This window comes from Vollenhovia emeryi, unplaced genomic scaffold (genome assembly GCF_000949405.1).
Source record: "Vollenhovia emeryi isolate VEMERY1.0 unplaced genomic scaffold, V.emery_V1.0 DF939141.1, whole genome shotgun sequence".
NCBI classification, from domain to species: domain Eukaryota; kingdom Metazoa; phylum Arthropoda; class Insecta; order Hymenoptera; family Formicidae; genus Vollenhovia; species Vollenhovia emeryi.
This window is the reverse complement of record NW_011967225.1, coordinates 61,061-88,462: the sequence shown is the minus strand read 5'-3', so window position 1 is coordinate 88,462 and position 27,402 is coordinate 61,061. Positions and strand designations below refer to the sequence as shown.

The following is a 27,402-nucleotide window of genomic DNA, read 5'->3' as shown; positions in this document are numbered from 1 at the left end:
TAAAGTATTTGAAAAAGAAATTTAAATTAAAAATGTTTCAAATAGAGATAAAGAGAGATGAAAGAATTTTTAAATAACTATATATAACATATATAAATCTTAATATCTTCTTTCCTCTTCCTTCTTCTGTCTGCATCTTCCTATTTCGCCCCTTACGATTTTCCCACAAGTCTCTTGCAGACCTAGTGATATTTCCACGAACGATACATGGATTTAAATAATTTTCAAGCCAATTAATCGCGAAAGATTCCTTCGCCGCTGGTGTGCATATCCAGGCAAGGTGATTTCTCAGCCCGCGGCAAAATCGCCGCGCAGCAAGAAAGCACTGTTCGTGTACACGGAGTCCGGATCCTTAACGTCCCATTCCCTCTCTACTTCCCATAAAATTTACGAGTCGAATAGAAAATTTATAATCGATATCGTAATAGAATCTTGTTATTGCGTGTTCGTAATTTTAAAGCTCGTTGTACTTGATTGCACTGGACGACGGAGCGCCTCGAATGAGCCTTACTTCCATTAAACCTCTCTTTCCTATCGCGCATAGAAAATAAGTTTCAATTAGGTGTACAAGACACACGGATACATTTACGTTCAGCAGGTAAATTTCTCTTGGCCCAGATTCGTTTCTCGCGTGAGAACAACAACGGACGGATATTTCTGCCTCGGGTTTCATGGATGTCGCAGTATTTCGAAACTCCTCGTACGAAAGAAACTTCAATGTCGTCCAGTCATATTGGAAAATATTACGAAATATTAAATAGTACATAGATCCGAGTTACGGCTATTCTACGGAATTTCTTAACTATTCTAGAGATTATTCATCGAAAAGGATTCTGTCCATTCGCACGTTGGTTCTTCCATCGAACGTGCGTCTCCAGACGTTTTTCCGAGAGAAACAGTTTCCGTCGCCAATATATTTCCATACCACGTAACGATACAAGTAGCTTTTATTTTCTATAAGAATGCAGGGGCTAAACTTTACAGGAGTTTGGTGTGAACATCGATACATTTCTCAGTACGCGACTCGCGCGTATCACGCGGCGCGGAGAGCGTCGTGTGCTCGTATACAAATTTCTAAGTCTCTCGTGGGATAGGCTTGGGGCGGACCAACCAATGACCATTATTATTTTATTAAAATAAACGATATTGCTGTATTATCTGTAATTTTAAATCTATCGAACGAAACGACTCGCGCTACCGGGGCTGTTCCTGAGACAGTTCTCCGAGAACGGCGACTCCAACTCCGGTAGAGATTTTCGCGTGCGAAACTTGATTGCCGTAGGGATGATACGTCCCGCGTAACATTACCTCCCAAAAAATTCCCGACATATCTCTATGTATTTTTAATAATAATAAGCGTATTGTTCAATTCACACGTACATTCACGTGCGGTATATATGTATATATACTCCCCCCCCCCCCTTGCCCTCTTTATTCGGTCAAGCGAAATTATACCAAGTTTCAAATAGATTTAATATCGCCAGTAGTTTAAAACCAATGATATGTAGTTTTTCAAAACGACCTGCAAGACAATGTTTCTTTTTTAAATAAAAACATTGGCCAGTGTAGGTCGTTTTAAAAAACTACATATCATTGGTTACACCAAATTTATTGATATTCTAAATTATACTTGATGAAAAGACAGTTCGAAATATCTTAGGACTAGACAGACTAGAAAGCCAAGTTTCTTGACGAGATTAAATAAATTTAAATAAATATATTTTATCTAAATAAATATCAATAAATGTCTTTCAGTATCTAGTATTTAAAGATAGTTACGAAATACTTGCTTTCGTTGAAGATTCGATTTGACATTTGGTGCTACTTTGAAAATCATCCTGTATCTACATCTCCATCAGTTTAATCGGGGATTATTACGAAAGCTATTTAATTGCGAGGTTTATAGACCTAAATTATGCTTGACAAACAAATACATCTGGTCAATAAATAAATAAAAAGTTTAAAACTCTTCAGAACTGCACGAATCAGAAGTCTGTGGCCGGTGTTCATAGTCGGATCTTATATTCAAGACCGTCTCGAATTTATCTAAAGATGCTGTACGGAACGTTTCATTGGCTACGGAGTATCTAAAGGTGATCTTAAGACGATCTTGAGTATAAGATCTGTCTATGAATACCGCTCCATGTCTATTCGTATCGAGATTAAACGTGAAAACAAATGCATATCTTTTAATAGCTGGCTTAATGGTAATTAAGAACTATTTGCTGTTGTCAGAGATCTGATTTAACGTCTGGTGCTACTTGCAAACCATCTGTCTTCATCTTCATCAGTTTAATTGGGCACAATTACGAAAGCTATTTATCGCAGATACAGGATGACGCCACGGCGTAACCACGAGTCGCATTCCTCCCGCGGACACGTGATCGGTAACGAACAAATTAGTGCCTCCCGTTGGACGCTCGTATACACCGGTATGTCCAGATAATCTTGCCGATGCGTATCCTCGAGAGCGTAATTGTCGCCACCGGATTTATCGTCCGAGTATTCCTCCGGCATAAACGCTATCTGGCATGTCGGAGCGACCGCAACCGCTGCCGCATTTGCATCCAGATCTTTTAAGACACCTTCTTCGATCGAGGCTCCTGTAAGCGAGATGTTGCATAGACCGTCTTTCTTTTAATTATAAATCGAGGGGTCAATTCTGTATCTTACACTGTAGTCAAAGTGCTAAAAATGAATAGCTTTGTCTCGTCCTGACTGTTCGCTCAGAAGGAGACAGCGCCGTTCGCTTTTAGCGTCTTCACTGTAAGACAATGTAAGATACAGAATCGACTCCCTCGACTTCTCGATATGACTGGAAAATTTTCAAAAATTGTCAAACGCGATTCTTAATTGTAATAACTAAGAATTTGATACTGTGAATACTGTATCAGATTCTGTTAAGTCTGACAAAATAATTGATCAGGCCTACCTGATACGAGTAAACCTTCGAGCTGGAGCGATACTCGCCACTCTGTGTTTGTACGACTCTCGGTCCAGTTGGCACGAAGATTAAGCGTTTCCAACGGATGACCGAGCTCCCGTGCAGTGTGTTGCTTCAGGGCGGTTAGAAGAGCCCGCGGACGGGACAGCTGGGACAAGTCAACTCGACGGGGTGTGTTTGTCGCTGAGGATTTCAGCGCCTCGTATTTGGACAGAAGCGCCTTCACGAACTGAATCGTATTTTTCGGGCCCGTTCGCCATTCCGCGGACCAGTGCTTGGGAGTCTTGAATTAGAAAATCGATTACATTTGTTATCACGAGAAAAAAAAATTGTGACTAAACTTTAACTCGGTCCTTTTTAAGATGTAAATCAATTACAAGCGTAAACGCCATTTAGGACCTGGCACAGCTGGAGGTAGCCAATTAAATTACTAAATAATTATATATTTTTAGTACTAAAATAATTATATGAAAGTATAGTTCCACAAATCGAAATCTGCCTTGCCTCGTTAGCTTCGAAAGACGGCGCGTCCATGTCCGTTTGTACAATATGCAACAACTTTTTCGTAAGATCGATCTCGTCGATGAAAAAGTCTTGCAACGGGTTCCCTTTCCGTTCGCTTATGGCACCTGTATCGCACGTGAACGTCAAGGAACACTGTCGTTCCATAATTTCTTTTAGATCCTGTTTGACTTTCGACCTTTCTAATTTATCGCCAGTCCCTTTGCTGTTGCTGAAAGGCTTCATCAAGATACCTTGAGAATAATTCAAGTGTTATGAGTTGACGCTGAGGGCTTGGATGGTTCAAATATAAGAATAACACGCTGATAAAATCTAGACACTGTTCCGGCTCATCTGCTTTTAAAGTCACCTTTGAGATACGCCAGGGCTCTTTCCGCGGCGGCCCTTTCCCATGCTCTATGAGCGTTAGCAGGAAGTCCAAAGTACTCTTTCGGCGAGTCGACATCGTCCAAATTCTCTAATGGCTTTAGCGGATCACCCATCGTTATATCGGTGACCTTCATCACGTCTCCCAGCTTCCGGCGTCCCTCAAAAATCTCTCTGGACCACGCGTTGCGTATCATCGAGCGCAACGCTCTTGCGTCATAGGCGTCCTGAAGCCGGCCGCCGTAAACCGCAACGTCGAGCAAACCTCTGCCGATCTGCCAATCTCCTTTCCACGTCAACGTATACGTCATACATTGGTCGTTCAAGATGTTAAATTCAATTATGTACGTTTACGTTTCACATACCTTGTTGCGATCGTCTTTCCTTCGCCACGTCCTTCACCACCAATTCGTAGGCAGCCTCGAGATCCGACTCGTTCCACTCGTACGGTCTGATCCAACCCTGAGGAACGAAGTTCCGTCGTTCTTGAAGCGTCGCGTGTAACCAGGCGAGCACCAATGTAGTGGCCGCGACATCGTCGCTGTTACGTTGCGACTGTCGCAGCTGCTGAAGCGACTTTCTCATATTCCTCTTCACGCCTTCGGGCGGCTCGTACGCCAGTTTCAGGCAGAGCCCCGCTAAGCCCGGGTAGAATCCGAAACACTCCTCGGTGGTGAGCCAGATCTTCGTGGAGGAATTTTTGTTCGTGGTGCACATCGGCGAGCGAAGCATACTTTCCAGTCGCGGCAGCCAGTTTAGAGCCAGCTGCAAGTTGCTCAGCAATATCCAACCACCGTTTCTGCGAAGTAATGTGTCGCTCGGTATTCGACAAGATCGTGCACTTTTAATTAAAATTCTACTTTAACAATTTCTATCATCTCTATCAAAGTGAAGAATTTTTAAGTTCTGTCACTTGTAATACACATACTGTATCGCGATGTTTTTGGACGTTATGAGATTCTACCTGCACGCGGCTTCCAACGCCAGTTCCGCTTGAGTGACGTGTCCTTGGCCTAGAGAAACTTCGGTAAATCCAGCCGAGGTATATTTCTCGGCTAATACACTGAGCTCAGGACCGGGATCAGTTCCCGGCGACAGAAGTAACAGCACAGGATACGACGCCTTTTCCTGAGCTATTGTGCTTAAAGTCCATAGAGGCGGCGCCAAATCCTTCACACCTTTCGCAGATAAATTTCTAACAATTAAATTTGCTTGAAAGAGTCGATCGTGTGGAAAGGAGTCTGGTGTAACCCGGTAAAAAGTTTTTCATGCATAAACATGAATAAATATATAGAACTATATAGAAGTATTTAATATAAAAATATGTATGGACATATTTCATGTATAATTTTATACACAATACTATATATTTATTATATAAAAGTGTAAAGGATTCGGGAACACGAAAAGTGCCTTCGATCGATATTCAAGTGTACGGAAAATTCGAGATAATTTTAATAATGTGTGGCACTTGCCTAATTGCTTCGCAGCCAATTTGGAAAGAGCGGTGTGCAAATAGTCAGGCCGCAGAGCTTTAACGACTAAAACTTTTTGAAAGGCGCTGAGCCCCTTGTCAGCATAGATGTCGGAAATATCGTTCAGCCAGGAAGATTTCAGTCTGGCGGCTACCTTTGAGAAAGAGAAGCGACGTCGATATCAGTAAAATTTCAAATCTGTTTTACTCAAGCTCTCTCTCTCTCTATCCGTGGGAAGTATTGAAAAATTAATTTAACGCAACTTTCGATTATTTACTGATCCTACCGTCGCATGGGATACGTACGTTTGGTAGAGAAGAGCCTAAGGCCTGTACAGCTTCGCGTCGTTCGTCCGGTATCCATTCAGATAACTCGTAGTCGGAATTATCAGCGTTGCCGACCGCGCCGTTGTCAAACAAGAGATTTCTCTCGACATCTGGCACTGGGTTTAACGACAACGCCATGTGCAACGCCAGCGGAAGTCTGTGCTTCCTATAGACCGCCCTCGCGCAATGGTGAAACGTCAGCGTTATCAACCTGGCACAACAGACTGCATGACGATCTCGTATTTAGCATTCCACAATCGTAATGGGCATGTGCATACCGTTTCTCAATTGAACCTCGCGATTCCCGTTTCTCTCTGTCTTCGTTCGTGAACGAAATGTCATCCTGCACCGCTTTCAAGCAGATATCGGTATAGGCTTCTGAGGAGATGACGTACAAAGAACTGAGGAGTGTCAACCCTTGGACAGTCTCGTAAACGCTAGCGGCAAACTGCGCGAACTTTTCGTGATCTTTGGCACGCCTGAAAGAGGAGGGCAAAAACGGCGTTGTTTGTCACGTGTTGACATCGGCGTGAAGATTAATGTGTCTAATACAGAAGCGGCGTTAAAATTTCCGACAGTACCTTAAGACTTCAGCGAAACTTTGTCTGCTCTCTTCGAGCGCGATCGCTATCTCTTTCGCCTTGGACTGCGTTGCTTCCAGCGAATGCAAGAGGCCTCCCTGTTCTTGGGATTCTTGTAAGAGATCTTGACCCCTGGCTGTAGCTAATTGGCTCAACACATCCAGCCTGGCGGCGTCCCGTTCTCCGGACAGTCTTTCTTCCCTCTCTAAGGCTTCTCTTCTCTGCGCCTCAAGCTCCGGCGTCTCGTTTAACAGGAGCTGATAAGAACATTATTGATAATGTTTCGAATGTAAAAGAGAATCAGGTGACAATATCATATCAGAAACTATTGCACGTAGGTTAATTTGTTTTCTTATACCTTCTCTACGAATCTCTCCGCCAGGCTTCTCATACCGGCGCCAAGCGTGATCTCGCATAGCACAGCATCGGCTTCCTTCGGGATATCTTCCAATTGGTTCTTCCTGGTAGCCAAGAAGAGTTGAAAGCCTTCCTGAGCCGGCAGAATGCGATCGCCCAATCTGAGCGGTCCCCGACGAAGTATAGGCAACAATATCGCCGGGAACGTGACTAATTCCTCGACCAACAGAGGTTTCCCAAAACGCACAGCAAGCTCTAGAGCTGTCAAGAACTTGGAGTTTTCAGGCTGAGTAATCTCGAGTCTGGTGCCGAAATTGCGTTTGATCCAGGTGACAGCCACCCCCGAGGGATCGAGGAAAATAGGTACCAGAGGTCCTTTCAGCACGCGGGAGGCCGCGACCAAGCTTGCCGTATCTGCCGGCAAACCCTGTGCCCTCCACGATAATATCTCACGTTCAGTTACCAGTAATTTGGTCGCTGATTTCTTCCAGTCGTCATCTCGCCCAGGATCCTGCGTAACCAAAATGTTGTAAGTCATTAATTTTTTACGAGATGTTCAAACCACACGCCTGAGCGGTCGAGTTAGTGAGACGTCTAAGGAGGTCCAGGTTCAAACCCCGGTGGTAATATTTTTCGCAGTAAATTTCTTAATTAGAATTTTTCAGTTGTGTCGATTATCAATACATTGGCTAATTATTCGCTGGCGACTTTGAACAAAAAGACTGGTTACCTGATATACAAGTAGAGCTGCTGCATTAGCTGCCTCAATGTCCAGTTGTTCTTTCCTGGAAGTTAGCTCTTGGGACTGCGTTTGCCAATCGCGATGTTCGGTATCGAGTTTCTGCAACAGAGCACGCGCCGTCGAAAGACCGGCCTCTGTCGCTTCAGTTCGCAGCTGCAACTCAGCTGCACTCCTCGTGTGCTCGGCAAGTTCCTTCTGAAGCTGCGCCACACGGCTCTCTACCGTATTTAATCCCGTTGTCAATTGCCCCAGCTGTGCCTCAGCCGCCGCCAATCCTCTTAAATGACAAAACAGTTTTTTAAAAAACCGAATAATAAAGCAACCAAATATACAATAAATAGTAAAAATTCTGATTTAGGTAGAAAAATGGGAGAAAATTGTTGACGAAGATAAAGAATCGTAATAAGAAGATGGAAACATACTCAGCTAATTGACGTTGTTCTCGTTCCAGGGGAGCGACTTGTTCCAAAATCTGGCCATATTGAAGATTCGCGAGGACCCAAGCGGCTAACGGAGCGGCCGCCACCGATGCTCTCTTCGCCGTTTTCTCTTCGAAGCTGTCTGGACGTTCCTTTATCAGTTTGGCGACCGCTTCTAAACTTGCAGGCGTGCTGCGTCTTGCGTCCCAATTTCTGCAAGGAAATTCAGTTCGTTGTAAAATGCAAACTGTTAAATAAGATAAAATTGATAGGGATCGGCTGTAGATTAAGCCAATAACTGTCGCTTGCCTGATCTCGTCCTTGATACCTCGCTTGGCGAGGAAGGTCTTCATGCTGTTCCAAGACGTGTCCTTTATGCCCATCAATCGGAGAACACCCTCAAGCACGTCTCTCACCGGCGCCGGTGGTGCTCTCAACGAACGAACTTCAGCCAAAGCATCGGCACTTATACCAGCCACCGCTTGAGCAGCTTGCGCCACCAAAGGCTCGACCTTCCCTAATTCACTCTCTATGTCCGCCTATGCAAACAGTAAGATTGATATATCGACCGATCTCTTTCGCTAGGTCGTATCTCGATTTTACGCAATTTTCGGTTTTTCTGCTTAAACACTCATTTAGGGCCGGAATGAGCGTTTAAATTGTGTAAAAAAACTTCCCTTTTTCTAGATCGATAACGATACAAGACGGCAGAGAAAGATATTACCTTACGCCGTGCGAGTTCGACGCTCTCGCGTTCCGTATTAGCCTTCAAATTTGTCATTTCTCCCCTCTGAGTGGTTGCGCCTCTCATCGTGGCGGTAATTTGTTCGAGGGCGGCGTTGGCTCTCCCCTTTTCCACCTTTAAGCAGGATTTTACGTGATTGCAGTATTGCCAAATACAAGAAATTGCATAATAACGTTATTGAAATACGCGGACCTCAAGTTCCTGGCGTTGCCTGGACACCTCGTCCTCCAGCTTAGCCACTTGCTCGCCGGCTTCCCTCAGCTTGCTAATACCGGCTTCCAGAGATCGCAGCTTCTCTTCGACCTCCTGGCTCCACATGTCGCGTAGGTGTCGCCAGGTGTGCACCAGAGCAAGAAACCGCGCCGGTGCCCTTTGGTAACGAGGTGCCTGAAGATGAGCTCCGATTATGACCTTTGCGCCTTGCGGTAGTTCCTCCTCATTCAGTTGCAAAGTACCCTCCTGAATCGCCAGTTTGATCAGCGAGCTTTCTCGGGACCACCATTCGCCGGGGCCACCGGGTCCAGACCCGAGCAGCGCGCAATGTCGAAGAAGACCGAGACGTAATAGCGACGACGATTCGATCTCCTCTGAATCTAAGATCACCACTATTCGGAGATACTTGCGCAGGCCTGTGAAATCAGTCAGTCGCTATACGCATCTTCCGACGAGAACGAAAGTCAACCAAACGATGCAACGCAAGATTTATAAATTTTCTGAGAAACGATCCCTCGTGAATTTATTTATCCAATGTCGAATGAGATTTTGAGTACACGTACGATGATATAAATACTGCTCCAGCGTCCCTTGAAAATCTTCCCTTCGAGCCAGATCGGCGAGCGGTGCGACCAGGGCGTCAAGCTCCTCCGTCGTGAAAAGTCCTGGAACTTCCCCTTTGGATACTATGGCGCTCACCATTACGGCTAAGGCCTCCTCCCTGGCGTGATGCTCCTCTAGCAGGAGCAAAGTCGGTTGATTCTCAATGCCGGCTGCTTGTACGGCGCTCCTTATTGCCGCTTTACCGCGTTCTAAAAATGATTAGCGGACATGACGAGATTCCGAGAGGCAAGATGTAATAATGATAGACAGAACGCATTTCTACAGATGTCAGCACGTCTTACAGTACCAGGTCCCGAATCGATCAGTCGTAGGGAAGAGAAGGTTGCAACTAATTTAACTGCTGATCTTCTGCCCGCTCCCGGTCGTCCAATGAGAATTATACCACGTAAATCGCACCCAATGGCCCAGCTTAGTCCTATCGAAATATTTAATATCGTTACGGTAAATATCTATTCTTCTCTTACCTACTGATTTAATTCGGCCGAGCACACACCAGCTACGATTTCCAAAAGATAAGACGAAATCGACGCCTGCACTGGTTGACCCTCTCTGGCACATCTAGCTGCTGCGTTAACTATCTCTTCCCGCCATTGCTCCTCACTCAAAGGATACAGTCCAGTGTTCGCGCTCTTCCATGCATATATATCATTATTAAAATCCTTTACCTCGGAATCCTTCGAAATTAACAGAGATTCCCACCGTGTCAACGTCTTGGGGGTTAATCTAGATTAATAATTGCAACGGTATGATTACTTGCCAAGACAGAAACGTTTAAATAAATTTAAATGTATATATACATATGTGTACAGGGAAAAATCTCCTATTACGAGATAAGATCCTTTGTGATTGAATTTGGGTGTTGAAAGCCTGCTATCTCATATTAAAAACATATCTCATAATACAGGACTTTCCTCTAATAGTACGTTTTTAGAGAACAATTTCCCCTTGTAAGAGTGTCGTAATGTTAGAACACCTCGCGCGAAATAGACGTTGTCCAATGTCCAACAAATAACGAGTGATGTACGCTTCGTTTTCAGGGGCAGGATAATACTTTAAGAGCCTTGCCCACAAGACAATATCCTTAAGAGTCCAGACGAGAGGAGATTCCTGGGAGGAACTAGCAGATCGGAAAGCGTCCAAAATACTAGGCTTCATGCGGGCGATCCAAGACTCCGCCATGACAAAGTCAACCTCTTTTAAAGAAGTCCTCAAATGAAGTTCGAGAATGGCCGCGACATCCTTTTGGCTTGGGTATCTATAGCAAATATATTTCATGCAAAGTGTCGGGATCTCGTTGAAAATTTATTACTATTCTTCGTACGTGGATTAAGCGGAATTAATTAAAATTTATTAAATTATGAACTTCTAGTTTTTATTCTCTACTTTTTCTTTTAATTTTAAAAAATCAAAAGATTAAATTTATGTATGTGTGATTAATTTTACAGAATGGATTTCCTTTATTCTATTCTAATTTATATATATATTTTTTTAGAGAAATTACTTACTCCAGATAATAAGTTGCGAATAAGGCTTCGAGTCTTGGATGCAATCGAGTAGTTTCATCCGCAGTGCATATAATTGTTATGGATATTTTAGAAAATTCAAGGTCCTCTTCAAGGAAGCCTTCCTCTTGAAGTAATTCCCTCACTAATTCCTAAAGATAATTTGATCTCATTGACTTTTTGCAGTTTCTTTTATTTTGAGAACGTGTCTTAACATACTATTATTTCTAAAGAAAGTAATACTTGTGAATTTAATAACATCGTTAAAGTGAAAACAGTATAAAAGACAAGTTTAAAAAATATTATCTTTCATTTGCTGAAGTTATTATCATAGACAGTTATGAGACGTCTCTAAATTAATAGTTCGACAGATTAGAGAAGAGACTTGTCTGGATTATACCTGTAAGTCTTTAGCAGCGAGATGCATATCTTCTAAGATAAGAAGCACTCGAGAGCCGCTTCTCGGCTTGTACGTCCTACCCTGCGATGAAGACTCCATGCGTAAACAGGCCTTCTTCAAACGACTCACGAGATCGTCAGGACCGTAAAGCGAAGATCCTCGCACCATGGTCGTGATATCCTGATTTTTTATTCCTGCCAATGCAACGTCGATCAAGGCACTTTTACCGCAAGCTTCGAGTCCACGAATCATAATCGGTTGGCCATCCTCTATCCAGGGCAAAATAGCCGCTAATGCCTTCTTCGTACGATCTGCATAAGTTACATGAATAGGATCTGTGTCTCTCCTAAAGGTATAATTTTAAAGTTTTAATGCAGAAACTTTTTAACAATACCTGAAATCGAGATGGGCCCGTAATCGGTGTCAATAGACTCGTATGTATCGCCGAAGGGTATCAATCGATCGGTATCGCGATCGTAAAGAACCGCACTTGGCTTTTGTGGATCGGGACACCTGAGAAGTAATTTTATGAGCGAAAAAATTCGACGTGGCAGTAGTCAAGCTTATTGTTTTAGAATTCGAGAGGATTAGATCCGTTTAGGGAGCTCACCAGCTTTCGGTCGATCCGTAAATAAATTTCGCCAAATTATCCTTAGATTGTGCATCCTCCACCTGGCTACACAACGAGAGTAGAAGAGCCTGAGTGGCCTGAGCGAAAGTTTGCGCTTTATGAAGGTGACATAACGTGACGTCCATCAGACCAGACGCGGAGGAGCCATTGCCCTTCATTTTCAGAGTTTCGTCGATGCATGAACATAAATGGGTGTTCGCGATCTCCGCAGCGGTTGACGAGAATTGCTCTAGACGCGACGGCACCAACAAAGACGACGGTTTCGTCGAGCCAAGATGCAGCACGCCCAATCGGGAAACTGTAGCTGGGCTAGCATCGGCGAGTTTGTGGGTCTCGAAGATGAACCTTGTTTCACAAACATTTGTACAACATGCGAGTATAATTGAGTACTTGAATGCTGCAAAAGCGTTGAAGTTTATCAACTTATACATAATTAGAACTTGGCAAATCTTGCCTCTACGCATTGTGAATGTTGTCTTAGATATCTTCAATCCATGATATTTGTACCTTGTACCGCTACCAAGCTTAAGTCCTATTCCATTGGGCAATGTTAGTAATCGATTATCGTCCAGGGCTGAATTCAATGCCTCCGCCCACTCGGGTTCCACGTCCCCATTGAAGATGATCCAGGTCGCCGAGTTCCCAGCAGACGTTACCGCGCTTGATAGAACACCCTCCTTCCATTCCCTGTTCACAGATACTTGTGTAATAAAATACAAAAGGAATCATTGCGTTCCATGTACTTTACCTCGTCCGCGGATTCACGTGACCTAATAATCTGCTCTTTGGTATCGCGCCAGGATAAACGAGAATCTGCTGCACGGATTCGCCGGTTTTTGCCATTGCTTCAGCCAAGCACGTCCTGATCAGTGTCTTCCCGCTACCGGGCGGGCCGACCATGGCAACGCCCGTCCTGCTCTGCAGCAAATCGTTCAGTTGAACGCACCTGTTGGTAATCTCTTTCGTCAATCCCCGCGTTTCGCAGATCTTCAGCAATGCGACGACCAAGTCTTCGCTTTCAGTGGAGACCGACAAGGGAAGATTAGTTTTCGGGAAGAGATCGTCCAGCAACGACAGGAATTTCGTCGTATCTGCCTCCGTCAATTTCGGAAGGGTCGATGCTCTGATCGAGACGAGAAGCCTGGCACAAAATAAGAAAGCTTTCCATCATGCCAATATAGTTTCAATAACAAAAGTTTCTATTAGTGTATTTAAAGATCTTAATGCAGATTTCTTTTAATTCTATTTAAAAATTCACACATATATTTATCTAAACTATACGTAATCCAGCGAGAAATGATTCGTCGATCAATGTCAAAACGATATCTAATCGACATCGACACCGTCAAATTGACGTGGATTCGACATCGTTTCGACATGGCGGATCATTTCTCGTTGGGAATAGAAAAGCATCTCTTATCGAAAGAAATCACGAACTGAAATCTATATCAAAAATAAATTGTTTTCTTATCTACCAACGCAATCAAATACAAGAAAAAATCGCTTGTCAAATACATATTTCAGATAAGAAATGTAACATTTGATAAATTGAAAACGTGAAATGATTATCAGGCGGTGATATTTCTTTTGTTAGATTTTTAAGTCAAGGACGTGTCACTAAGAAAACTAATAAGAACCTCACGAAATTCAGGGTATTATAATCATAGCTTGAGATATCTGATGTCGATATTGCCGGTTCTTAATCTTTTAATTATGATTTTCAAAATTATCGCTGAAAAGTCCCGACTGCAAAACTTTCAGATCAAGTTTGCGTTAATCAATTTAATCATTATTAAAATATCAATAAATAATAAGTAGTAAAAATATATGTTAATATTAATGTGACAAGGATCAATTCTTAATGATATACATATGCGATAAGATTCACTTTCTCAATCTTATGTATTTGAAAACAGACGAACAAACCTGGTGGTCTCATCGACATTGGGAATCGGATGCAGTGCGTCAAGCACAGATTTAAGCGACCTGAGCCCCCAATCGTAATGCGGCTGCTCGGAAAGCATGGTCCCGGCAATATCGAGAGCCTCCACGAGCCGTTTGCCAAGAGTGGTCGCCTCTAAGAAACCGGCGCACTCCAGCAGAGTCCTGACTATGTCTGATTTATCTGGATGCGCCATACTGATGGGCCTGAAGAGTCGCGCTAAGGAATCCGGCAGCTTGCGCCTGCCGCCGTACTCGCTGCCGGCTGGATTCATCGTGATGAAGATGCAGCAGTGAGGATCCAGTTTGATCTTCTGATCGCCCAGCAGGATCTCGGATGAGCCGTTCCGTAGCGCTTCTTGAAGCGGCCTTACCAGCATCGATACCGCGCTCAAGGTATCTTCCTCAAGACGATTGAATTCGTCGAAACAGCCCCAGGCTCCAGCTTGCGCCAAGCCACCTAAGATACGCTTCATACTGCCGGTGTCCATCCCTATGTTTCGCAACATTTTAATACTAAACCTAGTTTTGTGCACAAGAACGCGTGGCGTCTATTCATACTCTTTAAAAGTCAATCGGTGGATTATCACTGAAAACAGTGAATAGCGAAAATTGCAGTAGTACACTTGTAATTGTAAATCAGCGAGACCATTCACTGATTTCGGTGACAATTTGCTGACTGATTTTTAGAGAGTAAATCGCGTTTAATCCACTAGTGAAAATTTTCTGCCGTAACGTTTGAGGAACAAACGCCTCACCTTCGTCGCAGTTGAAGACGAGAACTAGTCTACCCAAAACAGACGCCAGAGCTTTGACACTTTCGGTCTTCCCGGTTCCCGCGGGACCAGTCGGACTCCCACCCAATCCAAGCTTCATAGCTTGCGTGAGAGCTAAGAAGCACTTCTCTGTCAAAGGAGTTCTCACTAAGCCGATGGCTGCCCCTTGATACTCGAAGCGATACGGTAACTCTGCACCGGCGCATCGTACGACGTACGTGCCTTGATTCTTTAATTAAAATATAATAGTATAACGTAATAATAATATAATCAATAAAATGCGAAATACCTCTGAAAAACTTATTACTTAAATGTAGAGTGCGTTTGAAAAAATATCGTATTGCTATCGATTTAATTTTTAATCGAAACTTACAGTTTTGTAACTTCTCAGTTGTTTGTGCCACGTCCAATCAGAATTCTCGCCCGTTACCACCATCTTGAACAGTGTCCGGGCGACTTGCAGATGATGAACGGTATCCAGAAGAAGGCCGCGCGCTTTCAGCGCGGTCAGCTTGTCGCCGGCATCCTCCAGACCTCTGTACCTCGCCCTCTGCGTTTCCAGATATTCGACAAGCTTCTGCAGAGCGGCGCGGCCTTCTTTCAGGGCGCGTTCGCAGCGCTCGGTAAATCCTATTCTTTCCGACAGTAACAATATCTGTGTGGGATAAACAGACGGATCGGGTGCGGAGTCGTTCAAGCACTTCTCCAAACTCTGGCGGAGAGCGCTTCTCATTCCGTTTTCGAGATTATTTAGCCATTGCGGTAAAGATTCGGCGAGGTCGACGGCCTCTGGTAACTTCAATATCTCTCCCTCGGGCGACGTAATCGCCGTTAACGATTTATTTTCCGTTACTACTGAACCAATACCGTGAAACAACTTCGGCAAATGAGCCTCCAAGCCTCTTCCACTGCCCGATACCAATTCCAAAAGGTCTTCATCGCTGAGAAAGTACAATCTCGGGTAAGCAGCTCGTTTCTCCTACAATTAAGAGTTTTGTCGTTAGGCTAGCTTGGATATTAAACACAATTTTTCTGATAAACTTCAGCTATTTTTCGGTTAGATGCTAAATTTCACCTCCAAAAATTCATCCAGACTTTTCTGACACCTGTCTAATAGATCCTTTAAACTTATTAAAGCTGGTAATGGAAGTTGTCTCAAGGGGGGTACTCTGGGATCCCGAGATACTTCTCCTATGAGATACCTAAAAGTTTACGTAGGCACAAATTGACATTTAGGTATAAAGGCAAGCTCCGAAGCTGCGTGAGCGAATTAAATCGGCCTGCCCATAGTTTAACAGACCTAAATTCCTTATCAGCCCTAGACCATTTTCCGGAGTCACTGGGAGCCGCTCCACTTCCGTAGACTGGATCCAAGTAGATCCACTTCCTTTGCACGCTGCTGAGTGCCTTAATCCTTTCTTCGAGTTCCGATAGGGCCGCTTCGCAGCGCGCAACTCTAGACGCGAACCTGTCGTGTCCTGACGTGCCTTTCGCTCCTTCGAGCAAGAGCCTCAGTTCCTCTATTATCAGAGACGTTCAAAATTTGAAATAAAAGAAGCGAACCGCTTACAAATTGATGAAAACCAAACTTTCAGTAACAGTAAGTGTAGACAGTACCTATTTTCGCTAACAGACTGCCGTAGTCTGCGACGAGTAAAATTGTCCTGTTCTTACTGTCGGTTGACTCTTGCAGCGGAAGTGACGCCGTACTCTCCCAGATCTCCAGATCTAATAACGCCTGGCGGATCCCGCTCTCTGCGATCGCTCGTTTTGTTATCTCCTGAATAAACGAATACATACGTTTATGAAAATCGGAGAATTATGATGGAAACGTATATTGCTACATATCCAGCCGATCTCTTCTCTCCCTGCCCCCCCCCCCTCTTTCGCTCAAACCTATTATTTTTAATCATTTTAAATAGTTTAGACTTTTCGTGAAACGTACTGTACTTTGCCATATGTCTTTTACAGGAACAATAATATAAATACTAAAATACCGCGATGTATCGCTCCTTTCTTCCTCACAATCTTAGAATTTCACGTTCTTACTTTTATTTGAGCCTCGCTCTCCTTCAACGCTTTTGTACAAGCAAGCAAGTGGCCTAAGGTGATATAACGTGGACTCTCTATCTTCAAGCCTAATATAGGAATTAACTCGGTCCAGTGTTCATCGGTAATTTCGTCTCCCCGAAGCGGCTGGATAGATTCGATCGCGGATCTGACTTCCTTTATCTTTCTACCGACGAAGGTGTCGATTTCCAGATTGTCGTGCAACCGAATTTTATTCTTCCAAGAATCGAGCCAATCGTGAAGCCTCGGTAATCTTCTTCTGGCTACAGCCCACTCCTCGGTTTCCTGATTTTTCAGCTCCTCCAAAAATTCGGACTGGAACCTGCAATAGCGTTTAATCCATTTATTAATTCGTTTATGTGTTAAAAGTGTAATAAAAAAAAGTAACTACTTTTGACTTTGTATAAATGAAGATAATTAAAGAGACAAAAGGTTCCAGTTTAATGAAACAAGCCTTCCGTTAAAGAGACCTGTAATTTGACTCTTCGGTTTCCAATTCACGCGCCACTTGTGACAAGTTGGTGTCGTCGTCTTCCAGGACACTCTCGAGGTCCAGGGATATTCTCTTGCAATCCGCTTTCAAGGAATCCAGCTGCCCGTTTAGATTGAGCCAACGTTCTTTCATCGTCATCAACCAGTCGAGCGTGAGATCTTCCGATCTGGCCGACCACTTTACCTGCCATCTTTCTCGTTCGTCCCTAAGCGCTATCGCCTTATGACGAAGATTAACTTTAGCGTCTTCCAATAGACGCGCCATAACGGCCTTGTGCTTTTCCAAACGATCCCCCAAATCCTGCCAAGCGGCATGAGCCGCGTTAACGCCTGCAGAAACACAATAAACAAAAAGAATGCTCGGTTTCCATTTCTATTTGCAATTTTACGAAAGATCAGTTTTCCTGGAGCAGTTGCACGACAGCGAGAAATGACTCGTCGGTCGATGTTGAAACAACATTGTTAAATTGATGTCGATTCGGCATCGTTTCGACGAATCATTTCTCACTTTTCGAGGACGAGACATTACCGTCGAGCTTCTCACTGGTCCACGCGGCCATAACTTTGGCAAGCACAGCGACGACTTCCATCTCCTCGGCGATTCCGGCCGACTGTTGCTCGATGCGTGCATGAGCCTCGTGGGCTAATCCGACCTCTTCCACGTCGCGTGGCCTACGCTCGAGTTCCTTGGACGCGAAGGACAGGAAGTCTACGATGGCCACCAGCCGCGAAGACGCTTCCGCTCTCAGATCGGAACACAGCCGCTCCCAATAACGACGAGACGCAGTCTCCAAGTCGTTCCTCGTCGTCGCCGTGTCGACGCATATACAGGAGATCTTTACCTCGCAGCCGCGTAATTTCCCGACCTACCTCGGCGAAAATTCAACGTACATTATGTAGCTAGATGTGTTATAGAAGTGTCAATATTTAATACAGATGGAATCGAAGAGCAAGCTACACATTCGTAAGTACGAAGCAACAAGACGCACATCAGAGTACGGTCAAAAATTTATTAATTTATTTATTATTTTATCTATTTAAGAGTGTGACGTGTTTTCTCATCCTCGTGACATAAAACTTACTTCTTGGGCCCATTGTTTCGCTTCCTTAAAAGCCTTTGCCCATTCTTGGGGAGGTTTACCTTTCAATCTAAACAATTATAGACAATAGGCATGTAATATACGTATATCAATACAACTTTGCTCAGACTTATTAACCCATTTATAGGTCTTCTTTTAATCAGTTTTTTTTCATAAAAATTTAATAGGACTCCATTTGCACAGTGATTTCCGAAATAAAAATGTTATTTTGAGTTTACCGTTCTCCAACATCGATGTTGGCCGGTGTCGCTAGACTAAACCACTTGGTCCTGAACAACTCGAGGGTGGACAGAGCGACTTCGACTTGCTTGTAAACGCCGCTGAATAGATACGCGTTCTTCTGCACCAAATCGCCGAAGTGTGCATCGGCGACGTCTCCGACGCCCCTGAAGTTCACCGGGATGGAAAGCGATCGGCGTATACCGGAGTACAACTTCGCGCGAATATCCTCGAGCGGCGGCCTCCATTGTAGGGATCCATCCCGAAAAGTGAGCTCCACTCGAATCTCGGACAGCTTCCTCGACAAGGATGGCAAGGCATTCCTGGGCAAGACGCGCAAATGGAACGCGTTTCACACCAAATATCCCCGATTGAACATTAATGTCGCTAACAAAGTGCATGCAATTAAGAACCGCTCCATATACACGCAGCATTTTATTATGCTCATAAGTTTCCTGGATCTTTTTAAACCCAGTGCGAAACGATTCGACAGCGTTTCGACATCGACGAGTCATTTCTCGAAATCCTCTCTTTGATTTTTTCGCGAAATCTATCACTATACCTGTATGCTACACCTAACGCCTTCAATAGTTGCCGATCCCAGTGCAGTTTCCAAGCTCTCGCGTTACCATATTCCGCATCTACCGCGTCGACAATCGCTCTCATTTTCGTCAACGTCTCCTTCCATATATTTTGATTGCCGACAAGGTGCACAGAATCGCCTTTCAACAAGTCCGATACGTAATTTCGCAAGGTAGAATGCTTCGAAATCAATTCAGAGTTTTGTCGGGCAAACTTCACTACCTGCAGGCGATATATTGTGCCGTAAGTTTCACCAACTTGCAGTATTAATATAAATAATGAGACGAGCCTTCCTCACCAACTCTTTTAATCTAGCGGTGTACACGTCGACGAGATGAGGATCGGACCAAACGACGCCCGATTGTTCCTGGACAGCTCGCGCTAATTCGAGAGCTATCGTGAGCATAAGCGGTCTTTGAGAGGGCACCATTCGATCTCCGATCGTGTTGTGGAAAGTGGCGATCTGCTGGAGAGCTCTAGCTCGTCCGGCTAAAGACGAAGCCCTGTCCACCAGGTCTCTAATCTCCCTTGGTAGCTCGACGCCCTCGCCAGACAACGCTCTAGCCTCTCTGATCAGAGTCATCAGTCGAGGATCATAAGTCACTCGCATCATGCTGGTGCCAGTGAGTTCAACCACCGGCGAATCGGTGCCCAAGCTTAATTCCTTCTTGGCTATGTCATCCTTGCTGGTGTTTACCTGCAACCAACAATGCATTACTAAACTTCTTAGAGGTATTATAATATGACCCGGATTCACAAGTCGACGAAGAATTTGGTGAATATTATGTTGGAATCAAGTCGAGATCATGTGCAAATCAATAATCGAGTTACTTATAATAGAATTATCTAGTCATATTTTAATTGATATCATATTGAAGTCGAATCAACATTTCCATCTATCGACTCGATTTAAATATGACATCTACTAGATATCAACTAAATTATAAATAATCGACACATCTAATAGATGAAAAATTATAATCGATATCGATTTCATCATCGACCTGTGAACCTGGAGAGATTATAAAGCTTGTATAATTCAAAAATAAGTTTAGAGAACTGTATTAAAAATTACCCATGACTCAACCAAGTCCCGTCGTTTCTCTTCGGCTTCTTTCAGCGCGCTCGATAAACGCGCCGCCACTTCTTCGTATCCCGGTAGATCCGCGAGCAGCTCTTTCCCTAATTTAGTTAGACTCTCCAGCCGTATCTCCGCGGATCTAGCGGCTTGGACCTTCTGCAGCACTTTAGGAGCATCCAGAAGATTTTCCGTGTCAGGACCAGCCAGGCGACTCTCTAGATTCCCGTTCAAAGAAATGTTTAATTAACTGACTCTGACAAATTTGAATCGTATTGAGTTAACGTTCTCGATATCTACCGTCTTAAATCTTAGAGCCAAAGAAAGAATATCTATAATAAATACTGACAATATCAATAATCGATTTATAACTGTGAGGAAAAAGATGTATGTATGAAACGGTTAGGACAGAAAAGGCACTTGTGAGATCAAATCATATATTTGAGAGAAACAAGATTGTTTCATAAATATAATATAAAATTTTCAGTTTCTTTTCAATTTGTCACGTTCTACGCTACGTTACTTTGAAAATGGGAGGCTTTATGTGAGTTTCGTTCAAAAACAGTTTTTAAACATTCGGATTTTTACGCTGGAGCAAGCCCTGGTAAAAATTCCGTTAGAAACAGATAGAATTTAATGCATGTTCTATCCGTTTCTAACGGAATTTTTACCAGGGAGGATCCAATGCTGATTCAATTTCCGTCAAAATGTTCCCTTTCCGTTCTCACCGATTCATATGCGAATTCGTTGCAGTTTTTCACTTTTATCTTAATACTTTTTGTTCCCTTATATTCACATGGTAGAGATATAGAGAGCGTTTTAATGCCCAAGTGTGTTCTACCGATTAGATCGCGATATGCCGCAAGCAGCGACTCCCGTTCTCCGCGTAACGCTCTCTTAAGCCCTTCCCTCTTCATCAAATCGCTATATTTTCCAAATTCGGCTACCAGAGCGCTCGGGGTATCGGCATCAGCAATGTGGTCCTTCAGTTTCTGAGCCACGCGCTCCTCGGCTGGTATCAGGCCTTCCTCGATCTTACGCATCGATCTATTCCATTCGTCGTCTCGTTCATCATCGTCCAAAGTAACTGAGGGTGAGCAGTTAATACTTTTTAAGTACCACTAATGCAAACTATCTAACAATTCATTGAATCGTGACGATTATTTCCGATTATCTCACTATTATCTATTAAATAATTCGTGAAAAGTTATGAGCAGGAAAAACTGCTTTGCCGATTTTAGTTCCGGAGGTATCTGCGATTTTTTCTTTTTTCAGAGAAAAACCAATTTGACTGCTTCGCGCTTTCTCGTGTGACCTAATGAATCATCAGGAAACCACCGTAAAATATTTCTAAGATGAGGCCGCGGGTACCTCTCGTGTCATCGAACGTCTGGAGCAATTTCTCGATACCGAGTCCAGATCTCTCGCTCGGAGTCAGAAGTCTGCTCAATTGGCGATGCTGCGCACGTAACTCGGACATCTGCCTGAAGATCGCGGCTACGTTATTATCACATTCCATGGTACTCGTATGCGTTAACGCCTACCTGAGGCGTCTGCCGAGCTTCGAGCATCTCTCGGGTACGAAGATCGGTCCGCGCCAAGGATGGAGCGAGTAATGCGGCCAGAAAAGCTCCGTCAGCTTCTGCGTGGCGTTCGCCCACCTCTCGCACACCGTCGCTCCGAGTGCGATCGTCTCATCCTTTGCGCGAGCGTCCATCGTGTCGGTCTAACGAATGGCATGTCATAAATTATCGTACGCACATGAAGAAATCAATTGCCTAACGGCATCACCGAACAGCACATCGTACGGTCGCGAGAACACCTTTGATACTGTCGCAAATCGAGTCTCGTTTATTATCAGAAGTCATCGATGTTCTCATTGCATATTAATTTTGGACAAACTTTTTGAGAACTCATGAATAGCCTCGGAACTGTTGATTGTGAACAACACCCAGCGAGAAATGACTTGTTGATTGATGTCGAATCGACATCGTCTTGACTAGAGTCTCTGTAATTAGAAGAGTCTGTGCCCAGCGAGAAATAACTTGTCGGTCGACGCCGAAACGATGTCGAATCGACGTCAATATGACGGTTTCGATGCCAATATAACATCGTTTCGACGTCGATTAACGAGTCCTTTCTGACTGCCCTGCCGGAAATAGTTCTACAAGAAAAATAAAATATACTGCCAGAATCTAAGAAGTTCTACGTCAATTTAAAAAGCGTTATAAAAATCAACATGAAAATGCTAGAATTGGTACACTTTTGTTAACTTTTGTAATATTCTACAAGTAAGCAGGTGGTTTAATTTCTTTAAGATTTTGTTGTTTTTCAAAATTTTTTTACTAGTAAAGTTTTGTACTAATTTTTACAAAACCGTACATTTTCATGAAGTACCACTTGCAATAATTTCTTGATTGGAGAACATTTGTGGTACTATTTCGTAGAGATTTTTACAAAAACTTAAACGCTTCAACGAAGATACAAAAATTTCCACAAATTTCTATTTCAAGTCAGTGCTTTGTGGTTATTTATAGAAATTTTTTCCGCAAGGGTGGGTGGCCGACAGGCCAGTTTCGGCAAAATGATGCGAGAGAGAAAGAAACATATTCCCTCTCACTCCACATATAGCATATATATCTCTTATATTAATCTTATATTTCTTTCTCTCTCGCATCATTTTGCCGAGACTAGCCTGTTGGCCAGACTCCGATTAGAGGGACTCTAGTTTCGACGAATCATTTCTCGCTGGGTGTAAAGACAAGTACCGCGTTGAGATAATTTTGTATCAGCTGGACCACTTCGTTCCCGATCACATCGAGAAACGATCTCATCCGTTCCTCGGTATACGCCGGCTCCCCGAGCTTCCACAGATCATCCGCGAACACGGAAATAGCTTCGCAAGCCTCGTCAACAGCGATTAACCCGTCTCTGTACCAAAAACGATATGATGGTAATTGCGTGAAATAGTTAACGTCGTAAAGTTCACAATAGTAAACATAGTAAAGTTTGCACCTCGACACCGCGGCGCTCTCGAGCTCGATCTTAATGTTCTTCACGGACTTGGCGGCCTCCTCGCAATTCGTTCTCTCGTGCGACCGTTTGACCTCGCCCCGTTTCCGCTTCCAGAGCTCCTCCTCCTCCGCAATGGTGGTCGAAAATCCGGAGCTGAGCAGCCTCTCCTCCAACTTCTTCAGACAAGACGCGCTCAAACCGGACGAGCGAAGGGTCGGCGCCCATACCTGACGGAGGCCCTCGATCAGCACCGATCCGCCCCCGCAGCCGGTGGAAGTCACCTGGACCACGTCGTGAAAGTTCGCTTCCGTGATCACCGCCGCTGTCACCTGCACGAATTTCCGCACCGTCAGCAGATGTAAACGGCGTGTTGAATCGTAGCTTTCTAGAGAATGCTTTACGAATCGTCACGAGAGACAGCCACGCTCGTCAGCCGGCATGACGGCGATTAGGGGCCAGCGGTAACCGAGGGAAATGTACGAAAGGACAATTCTGCAGATTAAGCGGGTCTCAAGGAAGACAAATCGATAAACGCCTCGTCGATAAAGATCCTTTTCTTACTTTTTACATTAGTCTTTTCCGCGTCTACCCATCAATTCTTATAGCCAAAGTGTCGTCCCTTTCTCTTTCGCGCGAGGGAGGGGTCTCAGTACCTTGAAGAAGACCAACGTATTTCTACCGGCGGGCAATTCGGTGCTCAATTTCAAACGGACTTGGTCACGGTCGGCGTCGACCGGCTGGGCGCATAGAGTCCTGCACGACGACTGCTCCAGGAAACGATCGAGGATCTCGCGATCCTCGACGTCCTCCTCGTCGTGTTGCACGGACGCGCTGAAGAAGTGCCCCGCCGTCGAGACTATCAGACGTCTGCGTTTGTCGGCGACCACCATTTCGCCGCTCGGCTTTTAAACGCGCTTTAAACAGAGTGTTAAATCACACGGGCGTTCCCGCATAGAGCCCGGCCACACGACCCCGGATCGTCATCGTCAGTCGTCACGGCGACCAACAATCAACACACAACACAGCTGTCACTATCGCTACACGCATCGTTGCACGTGCGCAGACACGCGTGACGCCGCTTCAATTCTGCCAGATAACTTTCTGTCTAATCGTGTCGCAACTTGAAAAAGAAAGAAGAAATCGTGCTTTAATTCAAGAAATCGCGTTCACAGCAACGAGGACGAAAACCTGACGTCTCTATGGTACGCGCAGATGTAGGAGGAATAATTAATATTTAGAGATCAGCGACATATAAAGAAGATATGTAAAGGAGACCGTTAGACTACAGAGAATCTGTTCTGCTTCGGAGAAAAGGAGGAGCGCCATATTATTCAGATCCAAGCGCATTAATTCTCGGCAAACGCGAGTCATGCTCCGTTCTGTAGATAGCAATACACTATCGGGCGGTTCCTAATTGCGTTCCTAATTAATCATCGCCCACGACATCAGTAAATTTAGAAATACTGTAGATTCCAGCTTACTAAGAAAAAAAGCCATGCTCCATCGAATGGAAAATTGAGTTACGTCCATATCGTGTGGTTTATTTTTTGGGGGGGAAAAAGTCTTATTTTTACTCTTAATGCCTTTCGACGTTTCGTTAATAATTGCTAGCACGTAAAGTCTCAAATTTAATTCGAAGCTGAAGAAAAACACCTCAAGTAACACTTTAGAAGCATCTGTATCGATGCTTTAGCCTCAGATTGAATTGACACGTGCAAGGCACGGATCTTAAAGTTACAAAATTATTATTTAATATGTTAATGTGTCAATTAGATACTGACGCCGGTATTTATAGTCAGAGAGTCCATTCTGTATCTTGCACTATAGTGCAAATGCTAAAGATGAATAGTGTCTCTTTCTAGCCGTCACCTTAGCAGGAGACAAGGCCGCTCACTATTAGCATTTTCACTGTATTTTAAGATACAGAATTGAACTCCAGTACGGGGATTCTGTGACCTGCTATCTATGATAAAGACGCCAAAAGACCGTCTTTACCTAAAGATGCTGTATGGAACATTTCATCGACTACACGGAATCGTTTCTTAAGCCGGTCTTGAATATATGATCTGACTATGAATACCAGCCTGAATTTGAGATCGCCTTAAAAAATATTCACTTCCAGAGTTAAGGCTCTTTACCCTCAGGCGAGCAGCGATTGTGCATCCATCATTTCCAGATGTACAAATTACGGAGTCCAGAGTTACAATAAAAGGTGTACGAAACGTATAAAAATGTATAAACGTCCGAGAGAAAGGACGTTTCAATAATTGCTAAGTACATCGTCGAATTTCACGAACGTCATAAATCCTTCGTACAAAAAGAGTTAATTAAGCCTCCGCTACAATGATTCTCGGTTCTGTCTACAATGGTCGTAGTCGTAGTCGCTCGATAAGAATTGACCAATCGCAGTCGATTATTCTTACGACTACGACCATTGTAGACAGAACCGAGAATCATTGTAGCGGAGGCTTTAATCAACTCGCGCGCGGATGCTCCGGAGGAAAGAACGACTCTCTCTCTCTCTCTCTCTCTTCTTCTTCCCCCCTCCTTCGACACCGCAAGAAGTCTCGAGATACGCCAGATAACGACGCGTTATAAAGCATTTCCCGCGCGGGTTCTCTCTCGGTTTCTTTGGCTGCATTATGCGGACGCCTTGTAAATTTATGGAGCGTGCATGCTTGCGCCTGACGAGCGCTTACGCGATCGAAACGTGTGCGTGCCGCTGCGGCCGCTCGCACCAAGGCCGCAATGTCGAACCGCCGCTCCTTCGGGCCCACGGCGAACGCGATTTTCCGCGTCCCTCCCGTTCCGGACGTCGCGACGCCCGCTCGCCAGGCCGCCAGGCTTCGTCGCGGGGCCGGGGGAGAGTTTCGGGGAAATTCTCAGCAAGGGGATCGGAGGGCGGCGGCCCTCAGAGGGTTCCTTATCGTGGCGAACGGACTCCGGTCCGCCTGCCGCGGTGCTCCGACACTGCAAGGCCGAGCCGACCGCGATGTTTCCTCATCGGCCAGCGACGCCACAATAATGATCCATGGATCCCGCAGCCTAGATCGCCATATTCCAGACGCTCAGTCGCGCCACGAACCCGACTGCGCGCGTGTGTCGCTCTCGAGTATCCGCTCCACGCCGACCGAGACGCTCGAGAGAGGGTACCTGTTTGGACGTTTCTTTTTTTTTTGGGTCGACGACGACGACTCTTCTTGTAAGACCGCCGACGATTTTACACGGCAGTCGAAAGGTGTCGAACGGTGAGTCAACAAAGTGCGCCCGCTCGACCGACTCTCTTCGTTAGAACCGTAGCGTATAAGCGCGTCCGCGGGTCTTGTGCTGAAAATGGTGAATATACAATCATGTTACTGTCGTTACAGTAGTGTTAATATGATAATGCCCGTTATCGTTGCGCTGTCTAATTGTTCTAAAAAAAGAAGAGAGGATCTACTGATATAATATCGCACGACGTGTACACTCGGCGTTTCGAGTACACCTACTTTTGATCACTGTGATATCGACGTTAATAGCTTCCAAGCGAAACCAAAGAGATTTTCCGAGTAAATTACAGGTTCCTGAATAAATTACGGCATATTCTTCAAATCAAGCGAATGTCATATTAATAGAGTCGTTTAATTAATGAACGCTGCTAGCACACAGCGTTAATTAATTAAACCGAAATTAATATAAAATTAACTAATTATAAATTTATTGTACACATATTTAATTATTCGAAGTAGGCGAAATTATTATTTGAAGAAATATGTTAATGAAATGTTGACTTCAAATTTGCCGGCGAGTATAATTGAAGTGAAACAACGCTCGTGACACCTTTTACATGCAAGATCTTTAACGATAAAAGAAACGTTAAGTGAAGATGATATATAAATTATATATCCGCGAGAAGTGCAAACTGTATATCTCTGAAAAGCCCGTATCAGACTGCGGATTGAGATTAGATTGAATTTGACCAATTGGAGTACAAGTTGACTAGACTTTTGAGATTAGTAAACTTTACTCTGATTGGTTTTCAATCTACTCCCAAACTCAATACGTAGTCTGATGTGTATCACTATAAAAGTGTATCGCTTAGGCCCGTATTTATAGAGCCAATGATTCCGCTGAAAATCTCAGCTAAAACCAGTCTTGAGACGTGATACTGTTTAATAGATGAATCTTGAGACTCAATTTGATGTCTGTTTGTAATCTCGATTCAATAGAGAGTCTCTCAAAGTTTTAGAAAACAGTTTTTGGACTTCGTATCATCTAATAGCGTTTTCGATTTTCTGACTCG

At 44.2% G+C, this 27,402-nt stretch overlaps 2 protein-coding genes across 3 annotated transcripts in view; one reads left to right on the top strand and one right to left on the bottom strand.

The window, feature by feature from the left end:
• Window positions 1–1,570: 1,570 nt before the first annotated feature.
• On the bottom strand, window positions 1,571–24,221 carry LOC105566923 (cytoplasmic dynein 2 heavy chain 1). Its single transcript, XM_012021330.1, has 46 exons — window positions 23,774–24,221; window positions 23,121–23,449; window positions 22,874–23,036; window positions 21,650–21,831; window positions 21,477–21,589; window positions 20,947–21,192; window positions 20,103–20,323; window positions 19,317–19,724; window positions 19,008–19,240; window positions 18,445–18,768; window positions 18,209–18,275; window positions 17,656–17,992; window positions 17,105–17,456; window positions 16,614–16,956; window positions 16,182–16,344; window positions 15,865–16,084; window positions 15,640–15,766; window positions 14,938–15,543; window positions 14,547–14,793; window positions 13,774–14,281; window positions 12,596–12,988; window positions 12,355–12,534; window positions 11,827–12,192; window positions 11,611–11,729; window positions 11,217–11,527; window positions 10,820–10,968; window positions 10,288–10,569; window positions 9,808–10,037; window positions 9,601–9,729; window positions 9,254–9,502; window positions 8,670–9,106; window positions 8,457–8,591; window positions 8,042–8,271; window positions 7,736–7,945; window positions 7,302–7,590; window positions 6,573–7,082; window positions 6,215–6,471; window positions 5,912–6,112; window positions 5,613–5,844; window positions 5,308–5,461; window positions 4,797–5,010; window positions 4,198–4,631; window positions 3,816–4,118; window positions 3,449–3,699; window positions 2,933–3,227; window positions 1,571–2,603 (listed from the first exon to the last, which is right to left on the bottom strand). The coding sequence occupies exons 1-46, from the start codon at window positions 24,008–24,010 to the stop codon at window positions 2,320–2,322; spliced, it is 12,270 nt and encodes a 4,089-aa protein (XP_011876720.1). The 5' UTR covers window positions 24,011–24,221; the 3' UTR covers window positions 1,571–2,319.
• A 1,938-nt stretch (window positions 24,222–26,159) lies between these two features.
• The window catches only part of LOC105566922 (cytochrome b561 domain-containing protein 2-like), a 6,417-nt gene continuing 5,174 nt past the window's right edge, over window positions 26,160–27,402 (top strand). The window contains exon 1 of one of the 2 annotated variants that reach the window (XM_012021327.1): window positions 26,160–26,456. In XM_012021327.1, coding sequence (XP_011876717.1) covers window positions 26,454–26,456 — 3 coding nt within the window. In that variant the 5' untranslated portion in view covers window positions 26,160–26,453. The remainder of the gene's footprint in view (window positions 26,457–27,402) is intronic. The other variant, XM_012021328.1, reaches the window with a different exon arrangement.